We start from the raw sequence: 27798 nt of genomic DNA, 5'->3' as shown, positions 1-27798 counted from the left end.
TCTTGAGGCACAAATCTGGGGAAGGATACAGAAAAATTTCTGCTGCTTTGAAGGTCCCAATGAGCACAGTGGCCTCCATTATTCGTAAATGGAAGACGTTTGGAACCACCAGAACTCTTCCTAGAGCTGGCCGGCCTTCTAAACTGAGCGATCGGGGAAGAAGGGCCTTAGTCAGGGAGGTGACCAAGGCCCCGATGGTCACTCTGTCAGAGCTCCAGCGTTCCTCTGTGGAGAGAGGAGAGCCTTCCAGAAGGACAACCATCTCTGCAGCAATCCACCAATCAGGCCTGTATGGTAGAGTGGCCAGACGAAAGCCACTCCTTAGTAAAAGGAACATGGCAGCCCGTCTGGAATTTGCCAAAAAGCACCTGAATGACTCTCAGACCATGAGAAACAAAATTCTCTGGTCTGATGGCTTTCGTCTGGCCACTCTACCATACAGGCCTGATTGGTGGATTGCTGCAGAGATGGTTGTCCTGGAATGAGGCTGTAACATGACAAAATGTAGAAAAAGTGAGGCGCTGTGAATACTTTCCGGATGCACTGTATCTCTCTGTCCCTTTTTCAGCTAAAAGTACATTTTGCATGTAATTTGGAAATCAACTACAGTTGGCTCAGAACAAGTCCTTGGGTGTACCCCAAGGTTCCAGAGTCTTGGCGCAACACCAAATCCATGTTGCTTGAAGTCCAGTTTCCACACGTAGTCACAGTCATTAATGCCAGAGGTGCGAAAAACTGGTTCTTTGACCATGGTGTTACTGTGCTTGATTGGCCAGCAAACTCACCCGATCTGAACCCTAAAGAGAATCTATGTGGTATTGTCAAGAAGAAAATGAAGACACTAGACCCAACAATGCAGACTGACCTGAGGGCTACTATTAAAGCAACCCGGGCTTCCATTATTCCTGAGCAGTGCCACAGGCTGACCGCCTTCATACCACTCTGTATTGATGCAGTTATTCATGCAAAGGAGACTCAACCAGGTATTGAGTGCAAAGAAATGAGCATACGTTTGTTTGTTTTTTTTATTGATCTTATGTTATATTGTAATGTTCTGAGATGCTGAATTTTGGGATTACATTACCTATAAGTAATGAAGGTAATAATGGTGTAATGGTTTTATTTCATTTGAACATGCATCAGATTCCAATTGAGTGCATCACATAATCAGTTCAGTTCCACATGTCCAAAAGGAGTAGGAAGAAGCAAAGCTTATTAAATCCTACCCCTCCATCTGGTACTTTTACAATCAGTAACTGTTACATTTGTTCACTTCCTGCTTTCATAATACAGTTTAAGGTTTTTTTTTTGATAGTTTGATTCCACATACTGAAATGCTATGGCTTTTTAACGTAGTCCTAGCATATGTGTTTCAGATTTAGTTCTTCCCTGAGATCATATTGTTCCTCTCTTGTAGAGAAGTATGGGATGACATTTTTAGCTAATTGGTTGTTTTTAGCCTTATGCATTATTTTAGCTGTTTGAAGATGAACTATATCAGCAAGTTTAAGTATTTGTGATTTTAGAAATAAGGAGTTAGTATGTTCTCTGTAGGCGGCATTATGAATTATCCTTACTGGCCTTTTTTGCAGTACATTTAGCGAGTGAAGATTGCTTTTATAGTTATTAGCCCATATTTCCACACAATAAGTAAGATATGGTAGAACCAGAGAGCAATAAAGAGTGTGGAGTGATTTCTGATTGAGAACAAATTTTGCTTTGTTCAATACTGAAATATTTCTGGCCACCTTACCCTAAAAGGTAAAATAAATGTGTTCCACTGTGTCAAATATAGAAGATGTACCGGTATATTATTTCAAATATTTTTAATGTAGTTTTAACCACAAATATGACGACTAAAATAAAACTAAGAGTATTTTTTTTTTTTTATGAGCTGTTTTGGGTGCCCTGGAAATATTAGGCCCATTGAGCAAATTAGTTGACCTTGAATAAATCCCCACTGAGAGGGAGCAGTAGAGCAAATGGCTAAGGAGCTTAAATGATTGTATTGTAATTGCAAGTGAGTTTTGTTGACTGCATCTCACCCCCACCATTGCAGCTTCGTACTGTGAGAGATATTCTCCCACCCTCTAGAACATGAGGTGTCCTGCTGAAAGTATTTAGTTTCCACCAGGAAGAGCTTGACATCAGATCAGTGGGTGTCAGCTTTATGTGTGTGTGTGTGTGTGTGTGTGTGTGTGTGTGTGTGTGTGTGTGTGTGTGTGTGTGTTGTTTTTCAGGTGGACTGTAGCTACATGAGTGTGAGTCTTGCTCTTAAACCGAACAGTCCACATGACTTTGGTTTCCAGCCTCATTGGGATGCTACTGGAGCAAGAATAAAATATATTCAGCCAGGTAAAGCATTTATGACGGCATAAAAATGGTTGCTGCTTTTGTACTGTTTTGATCTGAATAAGATAACATTTTAAGAAGGGTAACGCCAGGTGGACGCAAAGTAACTTTTGTTTATTTCGTAATTTCGTAGACTAATCTGAGGCAAATTATTAAAATTAATTTATTTCAGTTGATTAAGACTATGGTTCTCAACATGCACATATGTACGTATATTTTAACAAATGTTTGAGTGGTCTGTGTTGTGGTAGTTGAAGACTGCTTTATTGTGGAGGAATTTAGGAACAACATGGGCACATCAGCGGTACAAACAATCCACCCACAAACACTTTGTGGAAAAGTTTATGGGTGACACACTTTCAGGCGTAGAGGCAACTGCTGGGAATTTGGAACATTAAAATTTGGAGCAGCAACCTTGTCTCCAGCTTGTTTCTCCTTTTTGGTTTGAGCAAATCAGTTCTGAAGCGGGAACCTTGTTTGTGTTGTGCTGTCTGCGCCCTTATCTGTCTTATTTTCTTGACGGCTGTCCCTCCCTCGGCAGGCGGCCCAGCAGAGCTCTGCCAGCTGTGTGTAGACGATGAGATCGTGACTGTTGATGGAGTTGCTGCAGCACACATGAGCTCCGGTGTGTGGGAGGAAAAAATGGCATCTGCCTTGCAATCTGGCACTCTTACCATGGATATTTGTCGCTATGTAAACAAGGGTAAGCTACTGTTTGAAGAAATTTGAGTTTTCGTTGAGCACCTGTGAATCAGTGAAACTCTAATCTTCATCGAGAACCTGTGATTCAGGGGATATGTAGTCCTTGTTAAAGGGGACCTATTTTGCTTTTTCCACTTTTCTGACTTATAAACATAGTTAGGATGTTGTATTTTCTTTTTAAACGATGCCAACATTTCAGATAATGAGGTTTGTGCATTTGGAAGTGAGCCCTAAAAGAAGTTTGGGATGGCTCAAAAAGCTAATTATTAAAAAGCTTGGTAACACTGCCCCTTTGTGATGTCACAGAGGGGCAGACTTCCTTATATGGGCGCGTCTGTAAGCAGATAAGCACCCTGCCCTCCCCTCTGTTAACGTGCTAGCAAAGCCACGTTTGTTTACAATTCCTAACACCACAACCCAACATTAAAACAGACCGTTTTCACGGGAACCACAAAATCCAAAGAAATACAGATGAATAGGTGCAGATTCTGGAAGACCTGTATAAAGCTTTGTGTGCTGGTTATCGTGTGTAGCTGCTCTATAGGAGTCCACAACTCAATACTGTAAAATGAGTATAATAGATCCCCTTTAATACACCTCATATACGTATGCACATAAAAAATGTCTCGGTTGACCCAAAACACATCTGTTCATCAATAAAGATATTAGATGATGATGGTGCACTCTGGCGTTTTGCGTCACAACCAGTTATGCAAATTCGACTATTATAGTCATCCCTCATTTATAGCGGTTAATTTGTTCCAGACTGCGCTAAATTAATTTTCATTAAATTGAATATTTCATAGTTGGAGCTTAGAAAACTGTTTGACTGTCTAAATATGGATTCTAACATTTATTAGAGCCCAGTAGACATGAAGCAACACCCCAGAGTCACCATTACACTCCTACTTCTTTACAATTCTTTGTTTACACCACATTACACAACTCTCTCAACTGCAGGGACTGGAGACAGCCGCAAGCCAGTGAGCTAACTAGTTAGCTTCGAATTTATTAATTCTAAATTTACTAAGCCAAAAACGTACCACTTCCACACAGACTGTGGGGAGAACTTGTTTTTACTTCATCATGTTGGATATGCCATTGCTGACTCCATGCAGCATTAATGTAATGTAATGTACTGTCTCATTAGTGTTTTGTTTTTACTGCCACTTAGTGACCAGAGTACTTATCATTTATTTTAATATGTTTTGACTAATAAAATGCCATAGTCTACCACAAAATGGAGAGAATTTATTTCTGAAAAGCCACAATATAGTGAGGGAGTGATCATCGAAACGCAATATAAACGCTGTATTTCATCCAGCCCTCCTCTTGCCACACAGCCCTAACAGACTGCAGTCTTGTGGGAAACTGGGAAACACGTTTACATGCAGTCAATGTTCCGCTTTCTGAAACATTCGGAATAATCTGTTTACATGCTTTGGCAAACAGGGTTATTCCTGTATACATGGTAATTTTAAACAACTGGGATATCACGATCAAAACAGCGACGCACGGAGAGCATCATGATGCAATCTGCATCATTTCCACTTCTTCTTGTATATAAAAACAATAACATTGACAAGGCGTCTATAAAACGTCTATAAAGGACTAAAAGTTTTTTGTCTTTCACCACATTAATGAGATGGTTAGTTTTCTCCTCGCTCCAAAAATTGGCAGTTTTGCATGCTGACATGTTTTCAAATTCAATACTTCCTGTCAAAGACCCAAGATTCCTCTTGAATGGAACACAAATCAATATTCCTTTTGCTGGGAATATCCCAATGTGTGTATACGTGACATATTATTCAGGTTAGAAAAGGAGTAACCCTGGTGGAATATCCAGGTTTTTAAAAACTGCAATATGAGTAATTTCGGGTTTTTCAAAAGGGTTATTGGTGTTTACATGGCCGTGCGCAACCTGGTTATTGCTAATATTCCGGTTATGATATGATTATTTGACTGCATGTAAACGTAGCCACAGGGGGGTTTGATCAAGTAAAAAGAATATGGTAAAAAAAAACTCTTGGCATGGGTCAGATTTTTTTACTATATGTAGTTCCATCAGGCCAAATGCAAAAAAAATGCATTCATGTTAACCTTTTTTCTAACATCATACAATTGTTTTTTTGTGCGTGTGTTTGTCGACTGCTACGATGGATTCTCCCCATTAAGGCTCTGCAGGTTTCAGCTCATGGGTTTACTTATGTGGTAATTGCTTGCAGTGTGTGAAAAAGCTTTTAAGAATTCTACACTTTTGATGTTAAAACTTTATCATTTTGCTGTGGAGTGCAGCGAATGCTTGAGTAAATCCAATTTCTGTTCATTCACGACAGCACAACAGTTTATTTGAAATGTCATTCCTTGCCGTACCATTCAAACTGGGAGGTATACAGTATTAGCAGATTAGTGTGCCAGTTTATACACTGATTTTCCAAATCCTGACATCTTAATCCCGTCAGTGGCAGATTCAGTCATCGGGCTGTCTACGGTGTTTTAGCCATGGTGATTGGGGTGTTGATACCTTGAACTCGCCTGCTTCCAATTTGACCTGTTTGTAGACCAACCGGATATGGGAGACCTTTTTCTTATTTGTTTTTTTTTAAATGTTGCACTCATTGCTGCATGCTACAGGACAGGGTAGGATATCCAAAATTAAGGAAGGACAAGTTTCTGTTCAAAGATGTTCTGTTTCAAATTGAAAGATGCCCAGAAGACTGGAGGCTGTTATAGCTGCAAGGAATGTTGCCTATATAGTGTATTGACTGCGTGTGGTGTTGAGAGCCGACAGTGATTGTAAGGCTTTTTTTTTTTTTTTTTTTTACACTGACACTTTGCTTTCTCACACAGGTGGTTCAGAATCGGCAATATCTGATGTGAGTTTCCACCATTTCATCAAGTGTGTATGAGTGTTGCTTGATGATCATGTTCAATCTGCCTGTGCATCTCCAGCTCCAGGTGCCATCCATCAGCCCCTCCTCATCCAGCTGGTCGTGGGACCGTGAAGACCACCGCAGGCGTCAAGAGAAGTGGCAGAAAGAGCAGGAGCGCCTCCTACAGGTGAAGACCAGCACTTTGGAGAGTGGCGGAAGGAAAAACATCATCGTATTTGACATGTACTGCATTTACTTCCATGTATTTGCATTGATTAGGAGCAATATGAGCAGGATCAGCAGAGGCTGGATACAGAATGGCAGAAGGCGCAACATGCTGCAGTGGAGGGGGAGGTGTGTAGCCGGCTGAGATTGATATTGAAGCTGCACTTAATATGTATGGCATTTACTTCTGTACCTCTAACATGCTTGTGTATTGTACAGCTTGTAAGGCTTATTTTATTATCATCGGGACTGGTTTAATATGAATATAAATTGAGTTCGGCTGCACGGTGAAGAAGTGGTTAACACGCAGGCCTCACAGCTAGGAGACCAGAGTTCCATTCCACCCTCTGCCATCTCTGTGTGGAGTTTGCATGTTCTCCCGTGCATGCGTGGGTTTTCCGGGCACTCCGGTTTCCTCCAAAACATGCTAGGTTAATCTGTGACTCCAAATTGTCCAGAGGTATGAATGTGAGTGTGAATCCCAGCTGGGATAGGCTCCAGCACCCCCGTGACCGTCGTGAGGATAAGCGGTAGAAAATGAATGAATGATTAAATAAATTGGGTTCCTGCCAATATAAGCAAGTTCATTATTGTACCTATAAAACCAAAAAACACTAAACTCATCACACAGTAACTTAAAATATACTAAAAATATACAAAGAAGTACCAATATGAGTTTTGAAGTTTCCCATTCTGCATTGTGTCTGAGCAAAGCAGTTCATTGGAGGACATGCGGCATAGAAAGTGGTTAGTGCGCAGGCCACACAGTTAGAAGACCCGAGTTCAATCCCACCCTCAGCCATCTTTGTGTGGAGTTCTCCCTGTGTATGCGTGGGTTTTCTCCAGGTACTCCGGTTTCCTCCCACATTCCAAAAACATGCTAGGTTAATTGGCGACTCCAAATTGTCCATAGGTATAATGTGAGTGTGAATGGTTGTTTGTCTATATGTGCCTTGTGATTGGCTGCCGACCAGTCCAGGGTGTACCCCGCCTCTCACCCGAAGACAGGTGGGATAGGCTCCAGCACCCCTGTGTCGTGAGGATAAGCGGTAGAAAATGAATGAATGAGTTCCTGCCAATTTAAGCAAGTTCATTAATTATGGTTCCTATACATTGGAGTTCATTTTAACACCTGGCTCATATGGTTCTGTAAAATAGCATTTCATTGGTTTCAGAATAACATGGAGATTATCACAGGGGTCCATGTGAATGGTTTGACAAACGCTGAAGAGCAGAGGCCTCAAGAACTAAGCACTCATGATGGCTCAAAGAAAGATCAGAATGGAAAGCTCAAGGAAGACTGGTAAAACCTTTATTTTTGTGTTGCTCAAATATATTGCACATAAACTTCATGTCAAATGACTGCACTACATGTAGTGTGTTCAAGGACGTTTACAATGGCTGCCCACTTGCCTGCTACTAACTCTTTTTTTTTTTTTGCTTTTCTTTTTTTCTGCAACTTGCTGCTGCTAATGTGACACCTCAGGGCTGAAGGCTTCTCTGACTTTGCACCGCTTTCTCCTGCACACAGGTCAGAACAAGCCCTGACAGAGTGACTTATCAGCCCACGTATTATTGCTCTTGATATGTTGTTGTGCTCAAATATTTTAGGCAAATGCACAAAAATATTCACCTTCTGCCTCTCCCATAGGACAAAGTCCTTATCTACACCAGCATTAGGTGGTCCACAAAAACAACAAAAAGGTTAGATAGCCTTGTTTCTATCCTATTATGTTATGCTTATGCTGAATATGTTTTGTTTTGTTCAGGTGATGCAAAAACAAGGAAAGGGGAGGCAGTTTCGAAGGCCGAGCAGGAGAGGCAGCAGATCTTGGAGGAGATGAAGAAGAGGACTCAGCTTCTGACCGACAACAGCTGGATACGTCAGCGCAGCAGCAGTTTTTACAAGGAACCCATCTACATCGGGATGCCTCTGAAGAGGTTGGGTCAGTCTGTTGCTTGGCCGTGTGGTGACTGTTGTGCTCTGTCTATTGCCTCTATAACTCCATCGCTCACAGGTATGAGTCTTTGGACATCCTTGAAACGTCACAATCGACCTCCATGGCTGGTTATCCCCGACCACACTCTGCTGCTGCCAGTTATTGTGGTCCAATTAGGAACTCCTCCTCCTCCTCCCGCTACACTACTGGATCCATGGCATCCCAGAGAAATACATCCACAGTCTTGCACCCTGGCAGGTAATCAACACAAACAGTTCAGTTTTTTTTCCAACTGCGTCATGTATTATTTTGCCACTCGGGCCTTACACTATTAACATGTGCTGCCTCAGGATGGTCAGTGGCAGGAGAACTTGCTGTTTGTGTGAAGGCAACCTGAATAACGGGGCAGCCATGGTTATTGAGGCCCTTAGCCTCTACTTCCATTTTGCCTGTTTCCAGGTGAGATGTCGATGACAGCGGGTCATGGTGTGCTCACATAATATTCACTTGGGCTCAAGTGCCACTTGGTTCAGTCTCACCTCTTTACCACTGTAGCGGTGTTCGTCCACATGGTCGTGTATTTCTAGATTAGCATTTTGGACCTGTATTATTTTGCACTGAAGACTACAACCACAATAATAAACATCCATCCATCCATTCTCTATGCCGTTTAGCCTCACTTGGGTCACAGGTATGCTGGAGCCTATCCCAGCTGTCTTCGTGCGAGCGGCGGGGTTCACTCTGGACTGCTCCGCCAGCCAATCACAGATAATAAACATACAGTATTGTTAAATAAATACTGACACTTTGATGTTATTGAACGTAAAATAAGGCTTGTATGACCTGTAATCTGTTTTTTCGGAGGGTGGCATTCAACAGCTGAAGCCTTTTACCCCTTTTGATTGGTGAGGAGCAAAGGGGCTGTGTCTCCTGTCAAGTTTCTTTTTCAATGCCTATTGTGAAAGTGTCACTAGGCAATTGCTTCCAATTTTAGCTGGCCGGAGTTAATTAGTATGTAGACGCAAATATGCATCCACCCTTATATGGCCTGCAGGTGATTTCCTCCAGCAACCACTGGGGCACCCGTGCTATGAGTGCTATTGTAAAGCATCTCTGATTTAAAACTATTACTAGAAATATTAAAAGTAAAGGCACATTATTTGTTGCATTGTACTTTTCTCACTTTTCTTTCCATCTCAGTGTGTGGGCTGCCAACAGTGTCTGGGAAAAACAGAGAATGGTGTCCAGGTTCGCGTCCGACACAAGAAGCCATACTGTGAGCCCTGCTATTTCCAGCTTAAGTGTGAGTATTACATTGGCGGATTTTCACAGTCGCATTTTTGTAGTTGCTGTTTGGTTGACTGTATTTTTCACTTCACACTAAACCATGGGTGTCCAAAGTGCAGCGCAGGGGTCGTGTTTGGCCCATGGCTTGTTTTTCTTTTTAATGGTTTGCATCATAATATACACATTAAAAGGTGGAATGGAATGGGAAAAATAAAAGTAAAAATAACAATGTAACAAGAAAAAGCTGAAAAGTTGACACCAGGGGTGTAATGTAACACCAGATCTTGTGAGATTAAAATGTGACGATATTTCTCATTTAGAGAAAAAATATCTTTAGATAAAAAATATCAGAAGTCTACCAGACTGTGCGCTATGACATTGCTACATTGAATAATAATACACATAATATGAAAGTGATTGGAAATATTCATAAAGCACTTGATGTGTACTATCCTAGATAATCCTTGCAATCGTACCTGCACTCAGTGTTCCCAGCATGATGCTTTTACAACATGACTTTTTTTTTGTTGCCGTTCAATGCTGCCACTGTTAAATGTCCTGCAGCTGCAGTAATTTTACACTTGACCAAAATTACTAGTGAGAACAAAGTGCATATAACTTCTGTCAAAATGTGAGAGTCCAATTTAAAACTACTTCCTGCTTCCACATTTGTGTGTGTGTGTGTGTGTGTGTGGACTCTTTGAATGTCTTCCATTGCAGACTAGATGAAATAATATAATTTTGGTGTGTTTTTTTAAGCAAAAACAACAATTATCTTTATCTTTAACAACATTTTAGCGTCCGGTTCCCCATCCATGTGACCAAGAGAAGGTACTCATGATAGCGGACTAAACTAATGAATGAGACCGTCAGCACTGCCGGAATTACACCTGTCATTCTGAATTGTGGTCACCAGTTGTTCACTTGGAAAATGGATCCTGGCATTCATTTGATCAACTTGGATTAAGTATATAGAATAAATAAATATGTTTAATACGATGTTATTTTATTTGTCACTTGGATGTTTAAATGTGTTATGGAAGATTGCAGATATACTGTCATTGTCTTGATATAGTCCTTGTTTGGAAACGCATGTACTAGAGCACTTTTGCCCCCTCCTAATATAATCTCACTATGTGCACATTGGTATTAATCAATGTTATGACACGCTTTTATCATTAGATGGGCATCTTTACTGCAATGGCCTCCTGTGCACTGTTTTAAGGGTTTTTGCTATTCATATTTTTTGCCACAGGGGGGCAGAATTTCTCCTAAATTTAAAGAGTTACTTAGTGTAAATATCACATATTGGTCTGTGGCATGGGTTTCAACACATTGAATCCGGTAATAACCAAATTGCAATGCAAGTACTGGCTGAAAGAGTCAAAAGTTGTACTTGTAGACTATACTTGTTTGCATTTAACTTGGAAAAAAACATCAATAACCAAAGTAAAGCGACCCACTGTGTTCTCATTTTGGCTGTCTTGCTTCTTTGACCATAATGAAGCAATTGAGGGAATTCAGCTGTTTTGTTTTTTTGTGTGTAATGTGAATTTATTTTGCTTATGTGAGATTCAAAAGTGAATTAAACTGATTTTACTAGCTTTCTTATTGAATGAAATAAGTCCATGATTAAATGCTACTAAATTCTTGGAATATCTTTTGCACTTTATTTTGTCTTTTGTCACACTAATGGTGTGTTCTTAATTTGTCTTGAGTTTTACAGCACCATTATTGACATACACATACAGACCCAAAGCTGGACATTTTGTCGGAATAAAGTCCATGCTATAGATTGCTTTTATAGCCTATAACCTATATCACATGGTTTGTCTGGTATCATGCCCCCAAGTGCCAGTATCAGCTTGAGACCAAAGATGTCAATACATTCCAATATGTACCTTGCAATCTTTAACTTGTTTCATAAAATACAGTGAGCACGATCGTGCATCAGTCACTGACCGTTTATTTTTTTCTTTCATCTGATTGCTTGCTGGTGATACAAAGACAGTTGGAAAACTGCTTGTAGTACTGAACTTTGTACTTTTTGAGAAAAATACAGTCGACAAGGCTGACGGATTATTTCCCTTTTTGCCACATTATCAGAGTGTCTTTAAATGTCTTCCTAATGTTTTTATGCATTATAATTCATGTCGCCATTTTTATACCTGAAATGCTCAAATTTAGGTAAAAAATATGTACAAATTGCTTCTATATATATATATATATATATATCATTGGCCATATTCAGCCATGAAACGGCGTCATTTAATATATTTTGGAAAACATTTGATGGTGAAGCTGCAAATCCTTCACCGAGTGGTACTGTATTTTCAAGACTGTGTACACTTTGTCTGTATAGAAATATTGTGAGTACTGAAGGTAGTTGTAATGCTCAAGTTATTTCCACTTGACTGTGTATTAACTCTAATAATGTTCATATCTTTTGTGGGTGGGTGTTATCAGTGTTTGCAAGCTGCCGAAGCTGTTAACAACAGGGTAGGCAATCCTGCTGGGCCTAACAAGAATAATTAAAGTCATTTGTGTAAAATCGCATCTAGGTTTTGATAAACTTTTCATTTCCAAGAAACAATCCCACACGCTAGAATGCATTCATTATATTACAAGAGCAAACTGTACATGTCATTTGATTCTATTGTTGGAACAAGTCAGATGCTTTGGTGAAGTTTTAGATGAACTACAGGATATGAAGCAAGGCCTGTCGCGTACAAATGGGGAAGTGCTGCTCTTGAGCAGTTTCAGTTCACAATGTGTTGTAGAATTTCATGCTCACTGTGAAACAGCGGTAATTATCAGTCTTTGTGAGCTGTAATGGAAACCTCAAATATTCAGAAGGCTTATGCCGCAAGACCTCGATACACACAACTGTTTGTTTGCTTAGAGTTCAATGCTCATGTTAATATTTTGTACTATGACAATGGTACATGTCATTCTAATAGTCTTATTTGCGACTCTTGATTGATGATATCCAGGTGTAACTTTTTATTAACCAGACCAGTGACATTATTTTTAGCCATCGCTTATGGAGAAACAGTTAAGAGATGGATGACCGGTTACAAGGAAATATTTTTAGTTCTACCAAATAGAGCATCTGATTCCCTAAAGGTAGATGTGTTTGGTTTCTTATATGCTCCATATGATCGGATAACTAGGACCCGATGCAAGGGTGCTACTTACCACCAGACAAGATGGACAACTTCTTGGGGCTCCAGTCCAATTGGGGTGCTATTTAAATTTTTTGCATATTTAAAAATGGCCTCTGGACCTAAGCATGATGCAGGGAGAGAAGCAGTCGTTCTAACGAAATGACAACTTTGCAGATTCCTGATGGGGTTGTGCTGGAACCATGAAGTCTATTGTATTAGTCGTCATGGGAGCCCGCCTCATCCATTCAGTAACCACTGGGATTTTTATTTGGGCTCACTGTCAAACTTGAACAACTGGAACCAATCTAGATGTTGGTTTGAGGTTATTGAATAGTTTAGAGAGTCCATATTTTCCATTGGCATTGTGCAATGCACCCCCATTTAGAAGTTGGTGTACTTCTTGTTTACTACCTATTGTGGTCAAAGAGACTGCTAAACCTCCCCGAAGTCCTTTTGATAACCTTCACTAAGGAAAACTTCGACTAACCTTCAATTCTTCCCCAACTGTACAAATGGTCATCATTGACTATGTCATGTGATCTAATTTTGTTAGTGCTACATGTTCATCTTGTTCATCATGTGTTGGCATCTACACTGAATATTATTATTTGGCAAGTGAGTACTTTCAGACTCCCAAGCAAAATAACTTGTATGCTTATTAGACTTATTAGGATAATACATAAGGTGACGTGTGGAAGGGTGTGGCCAAAGTAGATCAACATCCTGTCATCGGTGTGCATAATTTTTAGGTTTTATAAGGTTTTTTGTATATATATTTTTTTCTCAGCCAAATAGACAGAAACATCAATATTGTAAAATACAATACAGACTCACAGAACCATGGAATGTTTTTAAATCAACAGAAGGAAGTATTCTCCGGTGCTGTCGTTCTAGGACTGCAAACTCCCAGCAGTGGTCACAAGTACAAGATGTTGACTTCTTGAAGGCTCAGAGACCACCAACACTGAACCAGACAAAAGTTGACTATCAGAAGACCGAGTTTATAAATGTTTTATGGACTGATTATAGTATAAGAGTGACATGTGAGGACCAGATGGATGAACTGGCACAGAGCTCTACTTCCAATTTCCATTCAGATGACAGTAAGGTAGAGGTTAGCGATTGGAATAGACTTCAATCAGGGGTGTCTCTTCTAAATTTTGTTAACGTCAATATATTGACATCCAGATAGACAGAGGATGGACTCTGGTTTCATTGTTGCATAGAACATTGGCATGAACAGAGTGAGCCCTTTTGTCAGATACATTTTTGCTGTGTCGGTGAGTGGAGGCGGGGCTGGAGGATCGACCGATACATCAGCTGGCCGATATATCGGGCTGATATTTGCGTTTTTCCCTTGAATTGGTATCGGCCGATACGCACGTGGGTTCACTGATATATTTTTCCACCGCATGATTTACAGTCACGCGTCACGTTGCGTCACATCGATGCTAGATATGCTTAAACTACGACAGAAATGTTTTTCACATGGTTGAGTATTTACTCCTTTTAAAGTTGATAATGCCGTTTAAAGGAGTGTTTAAGAAAGCTGAATCCTACTGAGTTCAGTGTTTACATTTAAATAAATATTTGTTTAAACATTCATTCATTCATTTTCTACCGCTTTTCCTCACAAGGGTTGCGGGGGTGCTGGAGCCTATCCCAGCTGTCTTCGGGCGAGAGGCGGGGTACACCCTGGACTGGTCGCCAGCCAATCACAGGGCACATGTAGACAAACAACCATTCACACTCACATTCATACCTATGGACAATTTGGAGTCTCCAATTAACCCAGCATGTTTTTGGAATGTGGAGAACATGCAAAATCCACACAGAGATGGCAGAGTGTGGAATTGAACCCTGGTCTCCTAGCTGTGAGGTCTGCGCGCTAACCACTTCTTCACCGTGCCACTCTTCTTTAAACATGAGACTTGTAAATTGAGGGATCAAAAGCAGTATCGGCCACAAATATCGGCCCAAGCAAAATCGTCCATCGGCTAAGGGTGATGGAAGAAAATAGGTATCGGCATCGGCCCCAAAAAAAACATACTGGTCGATCCCTAATAGAGAGTGCAGAGTAACACAGTAATTAGTGAATTTGAATATATTTTAATTTGTGCTTTTCTTAAAAGTAATGTTCAAAACTCATCTTTTTCTCGCAGACCCAATCTCATTATATATATATATATATATGTATATTAGTTTTGTGAACTGTCTTGTGACACGTAACCCTAACCCAATGGGGGAAAAAATGGGGAGGGTAGGTCTTTTGAAATACAACGCAGCCATCGCTTCCCATCCCTTTACTTCCCGGGGCTACTTTGGTTGTTTTGATTTATAACTGTAGAGCGGAAAATCCTGACCTTTTTGTTTTTGGCAAAATATGCTGAGAATTTTTAAGGCTTCTGCTAGCTCCCTTGCGTATATTGTCAATACGTTTGATGTTTTGTTTTTTTTTATTCATGGGAGAGGCCATAAAGCTGTTTACTGTAATATAGTTAGGACTCTTCAGTTCAAAGTCTCTTTTTTTCTTTAGAAAACCACTAATTCTGAGTTTCCTTAAAGGGTTTTCCACTATGAAGTTTACCATAATCAGTTTACTCACCCCTTCCTGCCCCAGCCTCACTTTTTAAAACTGACATATCTTTACAAATGTTTGAATTTTCATCAGGATACTATTTATCTCGTGTTCTGGAGTCGCATTTTACGCAGTAGAAATTCAGTTTCCAGCACACAGCACATCAGACATTCAGATGCTGGCAAAGTGACACACATTGAAATTTGAGTAACAGGAAATACTACAAAATGACGAAACGGTTATGTTAAAATAAGCTTTTAAAAGTCTCCTGTGGTTAAGTGTCAGTCTTGTCAGCACAGTGTGTCAAACTCACATCTTCTTTTTGAATGTGGAGGACACAGGAAGCAGATATCTCTCTGCACAGTGCCCACGCAGGGGAACATCTCTCCTAAACATTTTCCAGAAACTCTTCAGAGTACACGTTTAGATGTGACGGGATGGCAGAGTTGTACTTGTGTGGCATTAAGACTTCATTGTTGCGTGCAAATTATAATATTGACATCACAAACCGCATAATAGCTCCATTATCACTAATGGTAATGGTAATGGTTTTATTTCATTTGAACATGCATCAGATTACAATTGAGTGCATCCCATAATCAGTTCACAGTTCCACATGTCCAAAAGGAGTAGGAAGAAGCAAAGCTTATTAAATCCTACACCTCCATCTGGTACTTTTACAATCAGTAACTGTTATATTTGTTCACTTCCTGCTTTCCATAATAGTTTTTTTTTTGTTTGTTTTAATAATGCACCTCATACCGAAGTACAAGGTGATATGAGCATCCAATGACATAATGGGTACCATAGTAAGTGTCAATATAGTGATATATATAGCACATCATGACTGGTTCAAGACTCTTCATCCTTGTATTTAGCAAACATCAACTGCTTGTATTGTTTCTTGAATTGGCTCATCGTTGTGCATTGTTTGAGGTCCTTACTCAATCCATTCCATAGTTTGATTCCACATACTGAAATGCTATGGCTTTTTAACGTAGTCCTAGCATATAAGTGTTTCAAATGTAGTTCTTCCCTGAGATCATATTTCTCCTCTCTTGTAGAGAAGTATTGGATGACATTTTTAGGTAATTGGTTGTTTTTAGCCTTATGCATTATTTTAGCTGTTTGAAGATTAACTGTATCAGCAAGTTAAAGTATTTGTGATTTTAGAAATAAGGAGTTAGTATGTTCTCTGTAGGCGGCATTATGAATTATCCTTACTGACCTTTTTTGCAGTACATTTAGCGAGTGAAGATTTCTTTTATAGTTATTACCCCATATTTCCACACAATAAGTAAGATATGGTAGAACCAGAGAGTAACTTAAGTAGTGCTTTTGTATGATATGAGATGAATCATCTGTATCAAAACAAAGGTAGTAGTTCACAGGGCACAACTCAAAGTGCTTCTGCCACCAAAAAAATAAAATAAAAGTACTCATTAAAACATTTTTGTTATACTGCTGTTTATAGATAAACTGTGACGTTGCACCCTTACAGCAGTGATAGCGGGAATCTGTTATCTGGGCTAACATGCTAAAACATAAACTAAAAAACAACACACAATAAACAGGAATGTTATTTTGCTAGCAGTGATTGCTATAGAGATAAATGCAGACTATAAGTTGCAAGACCAGTGAGCAGTGATGAGAAAAACTAATGACTTCTCTTTCGGCTTTTCCCTTCGGGGGTCGCCACAGCAAATCGATCTTCTGCATCACACCAACTACCCTCGTGCTCCTTCACTACATCCATAAACCTCCTCTTTGGTCTTCCTCTACGCTTCCTACCTGGCAGCTCTAAACGCAGCATCCTTCTACCAACATATTTACTATCTCTATCATGTCCCAACCATCTCAGTCTGGCCTCTCTGACTTTATCTCCAAGGCCTCTAACATTTAATGACCTTTTGATGTACTCCTTCCTGATCCTATCCATCCCGGTCACTCCCAATGAGAACTTTAGCATCCTCATCTCTGCTGCCTCCTGTTCTGCTTCCTGTGTCTCTAGACCAAACAACATGGCTTTGTGTGCTAGTATTAAAATTTGACATGAAAACATTCTAAGATCGGTAGAATATATCCCGGTCACTGTCACCTTGCCGTGTTGTTCTACAGTTGAACGTCTTCTGGGTTTTTTACTTTTTGTATTGCCGTCTGCGTCAGTATTGTGTTTGCACTCACACCTGGTCTAGGTCTCAGTCCAAAACTTTCTTTTAACTGGGAAATAGTATCCAAAAAATTGTCCTGAAAGTGTGCAGAGCAAAATACAGACAAATCTGACAGTGTCTGTTTTCCTCACGTTTGTTGTACTCGCCTAGGTCCGTTGATCTTGGCAAATTGGGTCTTTTGGAAAGGTGAAGGCGCTTACTCTTGCTGCTCCAGTGTTTGAGCTAAAGCCTGCTACTCAACGCTCAGCATAATATCAAATATGTATAACAATCACAGAAATTCAACCGGATGTGACGTTAATTCTGCATTCTGCTTCAGACTCTGGAAAGAGGGATGAAACAAGTCAACATTCAAGCAAATATTAAACATGGAAAGTAAAAATGCACGTCTTTTGGTGTCATGAGCCATTTAAACGCAGATGGAACACAACTGGTGGCTGACATTGTTGAAGGCGATTATTATTGATTATGATTATTACCATTTATGTCAACCCTGCAGTGTGTAATCTGTATGTAGCAACTGCCAGAGGTAGAAATTCATGATATCATTTTGACTACCTTGGATAATGAACTCCTGAGCAACAAATGTTCTTCTACCAAACCAAGTAACTAAGATTGATATTATTATTGATATTATTGAGTTTCCTACCTGGAAATGCTTTACCAAGCCTTGCTGCAGTTTCACTTGGGACATCGTTTGGGGGTCTTGCTTGTTGCCTTCAACCTTTCTGGAAAATCATGCTCTATAAAAATGAAGTTAGATATTTTTGTGCAGTATGTTTTAAGGTTATTACCCATCTGCACAAGGCAGTGGTGTCCAATCATGATAGTATAAGCCTATACACCTCACAATTAATTGTGTGCGTGTTCTATCCGCAGTCACATCATCAGTAAACACCAGTGAAGCTGTGATCAGTTATACAATACACCCATAACACTGCCTGAATGATAAAAGGATGAAATGAATGAATCTCTGCAAAACAACATATACAACAAATAAATCATTATAACATCAATTAACAAGCCATCAAGTCTGAGAAAGAGGCCAGATAAGATGGTTCTTTCATAGAGAGCTGACAGTAAGTGGGTGTACACTTGGTGTAAAAAGGAACCCATGCAGCCACAGCAGGGAAGGAGGATGTCTCCTCTCTTCCTCTCTGTTGCATGCCGCTGACTGATGCTGGCAGCCTTTTAGCTCTTAGTTTACCAGCACAATGCAATCCTCCGCTTTGTCACTGGGAGCTGTACCAATCTCCGGTTTGCTGCTGTGTGCTGAGAGCAGCTCAGTGGAGGCTGGCGACATTTACACCCCTCCTGTCGTAAAGTAAATGCCACACAATGCAGATTTGAGAATTTGAGAGACTAGCTGTGGGCAAGGCATTGTTTTACAGTCTTGTTTATGAAAATTACACCACTAAATTTTACAGTACCTGGTATAGAAGACATCTTTTGAAAGCTTGCACAAAATGTTCATATAAATGTCTAAGTGGATTTTACTCTGTGGACTCGCTACTAATTTATCACTTCTGTCAGTGAAGAGGAAACTAAGCAAAATGAAGTGGTTGTCCATTACGACAGCATTACAACTGTCAGATCAGTCAGTAACATTTACCATCTTCCGCTTTATTTTACAACAAGGGAGTCCAAAGTCTAGACCAAGGGGATTTGTTTATTTTTTTATTGGGCAGCAGCACATTTAAAAAATTAAACAAAAAAAAATCAGTAAAAATGCAAAAAAAATTGCAGTAATTTTACAAACAAAAAAGTAAAAATATAAAGAAAAAAGTTGTTCCAAAAATAAACATAACATGATTTTAGTGGCTTTGAGATATTTAAAAAGACTCGCAATGTTGTGAGGAACAAACAAACCAACAAAGTTGTAGTTTTTGAAAAACTAAATTGTAGAAAAAGTTATGTTGCGAGAATAAATAAAATAAATAAGTCATAATTACATGAAAAAAAAATTACAAACAAAAAAGTAAAAATATAAAGAAAAAAGGTTGTTTCAAAAATAAAAATAACATGATTTTAGTGGCTTTGAGATATTTAAAAAGACTTTTAGAATCAATATATTCTGAGGAACAAACAAAACAACAAAGTTGTAGTTTTTGAAAAAACAAAATTGTAGAAAAAGTTATGTTGCGAGAATAAGTAGTAAAAATAAATAAGTCATAATTACATGAAAAAAATTACAAGAAAGTTGAAAGAGCTGGAAAATAAATTTTAAAAAAGCAGATGCAATTTTATGAGAATAAAGTCAAAATATTAAAAGTTTTTTGTAATAACAAAGAACGAAAAGAAGAATAAAAGTAGTTGATCATTTATTTATTTATTGACAATGGAATTAAATATAAGATAATTACACATACGGTAATTCCTCAATAGTTATACATAACCTACTAAGTAGTATGTTTCAATGATATTGCTCATACAAAAGACACTTAAGCCAAAGTCAAAGCATGATATTAAATAAGGTTCCAGCAATGGGGACGTTTTCCACTTAATCATGAAATAATATTTTCACAAACCGAAGTGTAGAAAACACACTTCTCTATAGTGGAGTTGAAGACCCGAAGCATAGCCTTCAAACAATTCACTTTTCCTCAAAATAACTAGTGAACGGATAACTTTTGTTACAGAAATAGACATCTTACTGCTGGGTTATTTTATCCATAATCGTAAAGATGAAAATTGCCAAGAGAAAGACCTCCTTCTTTGTGTAGCTTGCGATGTACAGTATGTTCACCACTAAGTCTTCGCCAACAGCCACTCAGGAGGGGAGCTTAATGTCAGCTGACCGTCACATGACATCTACAGAGCTGATTATGCAATTGACCCACACTACCTTTGTGGTCAAGTAGCTGTAACGGGCACACCTAAGGCTCTATTGTAAAGCAGGATATGTCAATGGATGCTGCACGCAGGACGAGTGACTAGCATGCAGGTCTCACAGCTAGGAGACCCGAGTTCGATTCCACCCACAGGAATCTCTGCGTGGAGTTTGCATGTTCTCCCCGTGCATGTGTGGGTTTTCTCCGGGTACTCCGGTTTCCTCCCACATTCCAAAAACATGCTACGTTAATTGGCGACTCCAAATTGTCCATAGGTATGAATGTGAGTGTGAATGGTTGTTTGTCTATATGTGCCCTGTGATTGGCTGGCGACCAATCCAGGGTGTACCCTGCCTCTCGCCCGAAGACAGCTGGGATAGGCTCCAGCATACCCATTTTGTAGTTTTCACTTGTCTGCTGAATAACTTCAGCTAGAGAGCCTGGCTGCTTGGCCTGCAAACAGTATTTAGTCTTGTATGAACATCCTTAAAAACAGTGAGAGTGAATGAGACATTTCAGTTAAGTGTCTACATAGCTAGCTTTTGTGTATAGTTTTAGCAAAGAACTCTAATGAAGGAGCGACAGTACGTGCAGTATATCAGAGGCAATTCAGAAGCTATGAAACAGAATCAGAGACATGCAGGTCACAGTTAGCTTGCAGCAGAGCCTGTGAGAGAAGTGTGAAAGATTTAGTCCTTGCAAGCTCATATGAAGGATGCCAGCATGGTGGCGTTGACTCAAAATCTGTAAATGGACTCAGATGGCTGGCTTTTTTTTTCCCTCCTCCCTCATTGAGTGCTTTGCTTTGTGTGTGTGTGTGTGTGTTTCCAGCTTGTAGCTGACAGTTTTCTTGTTTCTGTCTTGAAATAATTTTGCACAAACAATATTCCAAATATTACAGTGATCACAAAAACAACAGACATGCATTTAATTTGCTTCAATGTTATAACTTTTTAATTAAGAAGATTAGTTTTGTTTATTACAGCCTGTACTTTTTAATGTTGTACCCTTCCAGTTGTGGAGTGTAGTGGTTCTACATCAAGCACCACCTCCTTCTTTCAAAAGTCACAGTCGTCCTGCCTATTTCCAGTCCAGATGGTACGATCAGTCAATAGCAGATTTGAGGTCTCTTGTGTAGATACTGTGTGTGTTTGTGTAGGAGGAAGCTGTGGGTATTGGACGGACATTATAGATTGGATTTTGTGCAAATTGCAAGGGAGTGTTTAGTGAACATTGGGGATTGTTTAAAAAATGTGTCCTGTGAAAATACTTTTTCATATAGAATGTAAACAGAATATAAACAGTTTATGGTACATACATATACACAGAAGTTTTGCAAAAAGAAATATTCTCCTCTCTCCTCCGTCAAGCTCTGGTGCCAAGGGGAGATAACGGAACATCTCTGTGCTGCAGAAACAGTCCAGGAAGAGACCTAGGAAGTCGTTTGTTTTGTTACAATGGTTTAAAATCTGCTCTGCATAGATAGATCCTTGTGACTGTACAACAGTGTAACACATCTGGTCCACCCAGCCCAAGCCTGGGGCTCGAACCAGCGTCCACTGAATCATAGTTGAGCAACAGCCAGTGGTGGTTCAAACTAGGGTTGGGCAATATGGACCAAAAACTCATATCCCAATATATTTAGGTTGATATGATATATATCCCGATATTTTTTCTGCAAAGTGAGTTTAGACAAAATCAAAGCCAAATGTCAAGTTCAAATTAAGGAACCTTTTTAGTTCTTCCAGAATCTGCACCTATTCCTGACGTATTTCTTTGGGTTGGTTCACCCAGCCTGGGGCTCAAACCAGGGTCCACTGAATCATAGTTGAGCGATAGCCAGTGGTGGTTCAAGCTAGGGTTGGGCAATATGGACCAAAAATTCATATCCCAATATAGTATTTAGGTTGATATGATATATGATATATATTCCGATATTTTTTCCGCAAAGTGAGTTTAGACAAAATCAAAGCCAAATGTCAAGTTCAAATTAAAATAAATACTTAACATTTGATTTTTTTAATATATCTAAAATTAGCAGCTACAATAAAGTGGGCTTTTTGAAATAAATAGAAAAAGTCTAATATAATCTCTTGTGCTCATTTTTCAACCCTTTGTATTGAGTTGTGGACTGCTATAGAGCAGCTACACACAATAACCAGCACAGGAACCTTTTTAGTTCTTCCAGAATCTGCACCTATTCCTGACGTATTTCTTTGGGTTCCGTGCTTCCCGTGGAAACAGCCTGCTTTATTTTATTCCACCCACGACCCACCTCCAGCTGTGGTTGATCACACTCCCAAGTGCTTAGAAGGACTTCCAGTCTGACATTCATTTGCTTGTTAAGTGTTTTAGTTAAACATAAGTACATTCAATTCAATAAAGCTCTTGAATCCTTGAACATACTACAATATATTATAGCCTACATACCCAAGTTATTCAAAATAATGTGATTATTTACAGTATGTGTATGTGTGATACTGCAACTAACACGTGTCCACTCACCTCCCTTGCTGGGCTTCAATTCCGATGGACTGAATTAGAATGTGTCTGCTTGGCAGAGGATCAGGTAATGTGGCAACTAACTTGGCTTTACTTTATTACTTTTGGCTGTATTTAGGAATACAGTTAATGGAAGCAACACCACTGATACTTCAGAAAAACACTATAATGGGGAAAAGTATCCCAAGTTGGTGTACTCAGAGATGAACTTATTGTAATATACTTTGGTCTGACAAATAACAGAGACACAGATAACAGTTGTGGCAGTGTGTGTTGAGATTGAGGGATGGAGGCTCTGGGGAGTTGTATATTTATTGTATGTTTTTTTAAATAAAGCAGTGTTTTGAAAGAAAAACTAAGTGTGAGAATTTGTTGCGTGTCCGTCCGTCTGCCCAGGGAGCCATGACTCTTTAGTCATCACAGAGTGAGTTGCTTTTTTTTTTTGCACAGATAATAGGCACACAGTAGCATCCCCCCCCCCCCCCCCCCCAATATCCACACTTTAATATTGTTAAGTATTTAAATATCATTTATTATATCAATTATTGTACTACCTTTCAATATGGTTCATAGTGTGACAAAAGTTTTTAATACTTTTTCATACATTTCAGAAGTGAGTATGCCAATTCTAACAATATTAAGCAATGTACTTGATTCACAGATACTTATTGGTAATTTATTTGGTATTTCCATTCAGCATTTCTATTGTATATGTACATATAACACATTTCTGTGAGATTTACAGTCCCGTTTAATTTTTCATTACTCTATTTACTTTAACTTATTTCATTCATTCATTCATTCTTTTTCTACCGCTTATCCTCACTAGGGTCGCAGGGGGCGCTGGAGCCTATCCCAGCTGTTTTTGGGCGAGAGGCGGGGTACACCCTGGATTGGTCGCCAGCCAATCACAGGGCACATATAGACAAACAACCATTCACACTCACATTAATACTTATGGACAATTTGGAGTCGTCAATTAGCCTAGCATGTTTTTGGAATGTGGGAGGAAACCGGAGTACCCGGAGAAAACCCACGCATGCACGGGGAGAACATGCAAACTCCACACAGAGATGACCAAGGGTGGAATTGAACCCTCTCCTAGCTGTGAGGTCTGCGCACTAACCACTCAACCGCCGTGCAGCCTAACTTATTTCATTTTTAATTAATTATTAATTCACACTTATCACATGTATTTTGTTATTATGAAACTTGTTTTTATCTTTACTTTTCATTTATTATTGCACAAGCTCTGTACATGTTTTTCTACTCCCATATTTGGTTTAGAACACAGTGTCACCTAAATACAGGAAGTGAACAAACCATTTAATGACAAAACATAATAACACAAGACATGTTAAACATATTGTGTGAATTATCAATAATAGACATGGAGAAGGGGTAGGATTAAATAAGCTATGCTTCCCCTTACTCCTTTTCATAATAAAACATAACCATGTGATGTTTCTTAATGTAACTAGTTTAACATGTCCCAATCAAATAAACTAGGGGCGTCCAAAGTGTGGTCTGGTGCAATTTGTGGCCTGAGGTTTGTTTATTATTGGCCTGGGCCACCCTGTAGAAACCAAGATTAATGTATATGTGGCCCGCAAAGTCCAAGTTAAGTCAAAGTTACTTACAGGATGCAAGCATAAGCTACCACTGAACTAAGAGAAATGAATAGGAGGTCACTAGACTAGAACAGTACCTACAATGGCGGTGTTAATACACACACAAATGACAGCACAAAATGAAACAGGTAAGTAAATAGACATAGGAAACTTATACTGCGGGTAATAATAAACAACTCTAAAAATGTAACTTCAGCAACTTTTTGTGACAAAATATCTACATATCCAACTAATATAAAAAATAATATAGCTTTATAGTCAAGACACTTAAACGTACTAAAGCAGCTTTGCTGCTTGCATTCTGCAAAAATTCCACCCATTTTCTGTACCACTTATCCTTATTGGGTCACGGGTAATATGGACCCTATGGCTGCCGAATACTACAAAAATGAAATTATTTCTTTATTTGGTTCACCCGATCACCGTGTCGAGATATTGTTATTGTGATCCATGTATCGCATGGTAAATTGAGATCCCCGGTGTAGTATTATTACAAAATTTAAAATGATACATTACATAGAATATCACGATGGGCCCTGCATCTTCTGATTTTTTCAGTTTGCATCCCTCAGTGGAAAAAGTTTGGACCCCCCTTAACAAACCATAACACACTCATCAATCACAAATACAGCCTTAACTAATAGCACTATAAAGCCTATTACATACATTAGATGTTGCATGTAAACCTTAAACTGCAGTATATATTTATTTACATAGCATGACCAATTTGAGTTATTGGAGCCATAGATTCTCCTCCAGATCCTCCAAATTGCAAACTGCCACTTTGGGTCTAATCATGCAGTCACCGGCTGAAAACATACTCGGTGTAGCTGGTCCACATCTTGTCCTCTCCTGGGTCACTGCTGCCATACGAGCACGTCCCTGTCGAGTTGCAGGCCACCATGTGAAAGCCAGCTTCGGCCAGCCGGTCGAAAGCCTGCTCCAGGAAGTTGTACTTGAGGTAGTACCTGGACGTGTACTTGTCCGGAGGTCGGTCCGGGTCTCGGCTCTCGTTCAGAGTGTCCCCAAAGACTTCTTTGGCAAGAGAGATCTTGCTGCACACTGTGATCCTAGCCACTCTGCGGAATTTAACGTCGGCTTGGATGTCTCTTCCGATGGTGTAGCTGCCCCTGTAGCCCACCGTGATGTACCCGGAAGTGGACCCGGGCGAGCGTAGGGTTCTATCCGAGGAAGAGGGCGTAGTGGCCGGACTGGGGATCTCAGTCTCCTCCGGATCCCCATTGTCCTCCGTGTATGAGCCGTCGTTGCCGAGGCGCCTCGACAGTTCTGGCAGCTGGAAGAAGTCAGCCTCCTTCTGCAGCCTCCTTCTTTCTTTGAAGAACTCCGGTAGGAAGAGCTCCGAGTCCCGCAAGAAGTCCAGAATGTAACGGAACAGAAAGCCGTCGCGGTCGAAAAAAAAGCGACCTTTACCGTCTTTTGGTAGGTCTTCGGGGGAATTTTGGCTGAACTTGGCCCACAGTAGAGAGTCGGGTACCGCTGTGAGAGTTTCTAGCCGGGTCACATACACCTGGCCGCCCACGTTCAGCTCCACGATGTCAGGGAAAGTTGAGCTTTGGTTGTCTGTGTGCGCCATCTCTGCTGTTTTTTTGGGCAAGAGAAAAGCCCTGTTACTCTGGACAAATGTTTATATGGCTTCGGGTGAGTGGGAGGAGAAGTAATGACGGCCAACTCGGCTTTAACTGTTCAGTGGGAGACTTGGACTCTTTAAGAAACTCCTTCTATTCAAACTGTTGCTTTACGCCTATATTTATTTATGTTGACCATTGTCATTCAGAAAGATTTATTATAATGGCTGGAGTTTGCATTTGTGATATAGAATGTAAAATAATTAGCAAAAAGAGCATTCTATACTAGGAGTGTAAAAAGTGCGGCCCCGGGGCCATAGCCAGCACACAGCATATTTTTGTTGACCCGGGGCACATTGTAGAATTGCAAATAAGCCTAAAAACAAGCACAAAAATAAATAAATTAAACAAAACCACACATATTTAAGAGAAAAGGCTTAAATGTTGTATAATGTATATTTTTTTAGCCTTTATACAACATGACAAAATATATTAAAATATAAAAGTCACCCCTGGCATCCTTTGATTTTTCAGTATACATACGTAGGTGGTAAAACTTTAATAACTGTTTTATACTACTTTTACCTTAAATAAACCACATGTTGAACCGAATGAAGTTCATGCTGTGTGTTCTCTTGTAATTCTTGTATTACAGTGGCATCTAGTGGACACTAGACGGAGGTGCAGCTGGGGTACTAAGAATATAATACTGTATGTGAAAAACAGTATATACAGTTTATAGTGAAAGTGAGCCACAAAATTGCTTTGCCACTAAATACAATTTCAGTTGTCTGTTCTGCAAGTTTCTGCAATAATATAATGCTGCTTCTCTTTGTCTACCTCTCACAAATAGACACACACACACACAAGTTCTATTAAGCCGAAGTGTCCATTTCATTTCAGTTAAAGGTCAGCTTTTTTTTTTCTCATTCTGGCAGAAGATAATTGGACGAATGAGGTACTGTACAGCTCACCAATTACAATACTGAGGTTAAAAGAAATGACAAGTCACACAAAGATATTTTGGCCAGTGTCTCTTTTCCTTGTAGACCACTTCAACTGAGGGCTGCATACCGAAACGTCAAACATTATTGATCAAACTGCCTTTCTGACCATGAAATTACAATCTAGTCAATGGCACACAAAGAATCAGATATGAGTTCAGCATCAATAAAAAAAAAAAACTACTTAAGATAACACTCTATTTTAATGTTATTTCCATTTAGTAAGCAACTTTCCTCCTCTTCTTCACACCATCCCATGTGGTGCCTACTGTGGATCTGTTTAGACTCTATTTGGGTACAGCCCTCCTCTATACGAAACAAAAGTTATCGTACCTTTAACATAACAAATTGTCATGCAGCTTTTTAGTGGCTCATTCACAATTACCCTGTGATTGACAGGCCATTAATCCAGGGTGGTCGCCCTTTCTTCCTAAGTTAACTGCAATTAGCTCCAGACCTCCACAACCCTGAACAGGATACGTGGTTAGGATGGATGGATTCTATAAAGATGACATGCAGTATTTACTACTATGAGAGAATGACAACAAGGTATGTCACCTCAAGGAAAACAAAACACAGGTCAGTAAACAGACCAAAGTGTACAAGTACTCGTTGGTAACTCTTCTTTTATAGTTCTGCAATGAAGTTCTATTTGTTAAAGCTTTTGTTGTGTACTTTTTTTGTGTATTCATGATTTGAGCCTTCCTGTGACCCCTCCTCCCTTCTGATGTGACACCCAGTCAAACACTGTCAGTCTGCAGTGTACTGGAGTGTGAGTTTTCCACGCTGCCTCTGTGATCTTTCCCCTTCTTGCTCCATCATCTGAGTGATGTTTCCCTTCTCTCGGCCTTAAAGGGGACATATAATGTTCTCATCTCAGTGTTGGAAATGAAGACTAAACATCAAGCTAAACTTCATCCACAATGAAGACATGAGTCGTCGTTGTAGA

General features: G+C 39.7%; 2 protein-coding genes across 3 annotated transcripts in view; one reads left to right on the top strand and one right to left on the bottom strand.

The window, feature by feature from the left end:
• The window catches only part of lmo7b (LIM domain 7b), a 29757-nt gene extending 18722 nt beyond the window's left edge, over positions 1-11035 (top strand). Inside the window, exons 15-27 of one of the 2 annotated variants that reach the window (XM_058089718.2) lie at positions 2241-2355; positions 2894-3055; positions 5905-5930; positions 6007-6114; positions 6207-6281; positions 7328-7455; positions 7639-7683; positions 7804-7856; positions 7922-8093; positions 8171-8350; positions 8443-8551; positions 9293-9395; positions 10178-11035. In XM_058089718.2, coding sequence (XP_057945701.2) covers positions 2241-2355; positions 2894-3055; positions 5905-5930; positions 6007-6114; positions 6207-6281; positions 7328-7455; positions 7639-7683; positions 7804-7856; positions 7922-8093; positions 8171-8350; positions 8443-8551; positions 9293-9395; positions 10178-10200 — 1299 coding nt within the window. In that variant the 3' untranslated portion in view covers positions 10201-11035. The remainder of the gene's footprint in view (positions 1-2240; positions 2356-2893; positions 3056-5904; positions 5931-6006; positions 6115-6206; positions 6282-7327; positions 7456-7638; positions 7684-7803; positions 7857-7921; positions 8094-8170; positions 8351-8442; positions 8552-9292; positions 9396-10177) is intronic. The other variant, XM_058089719.2, reaches the window with a different exon arrangement.
• Positions 11036-22909: 11874 nt separating this feature from the next.
• Positions 22910-25967, bottom strand: LOC131139404 (BTB/POZ domain-containing protein KCTD12-like). Its single transcript, XM_058089019.2, has one exon. The coding sequence runs from the start codon at positions 25851-25853 to the stop codon at positions 25062-25064; it is 792 nt and encodes a 263-aa protein (XP_057945002.2). The 5' UTR covers positions 25854-25967; the 3' UTR covers positions 22910-25061.
• Between the last annotated feature and the right edge of the window lie 1831 nt (positions 25968-27798).

The sequence above is a fragment of the Doryrhamphus excisus genome, linkage group LG13 (assembly GCF_037039965.1).
Source record: "Doryrhamphus excisus strain RoL-2023G ecotype Guam linkage group LG13, RoL_Dexc_Guam_v1.1, whole genome shotgun sequence".
Lineage (NCBI taxonomy): Eukaryota > Metazoa > Chordata > Actinopteri > Syngnathiformes > Syngnathidae > Doryrhamphus > Doryrhamphus excisus.
This window is presented reverse-complemented; position numbering and strand designations above follow the sequence as displayed.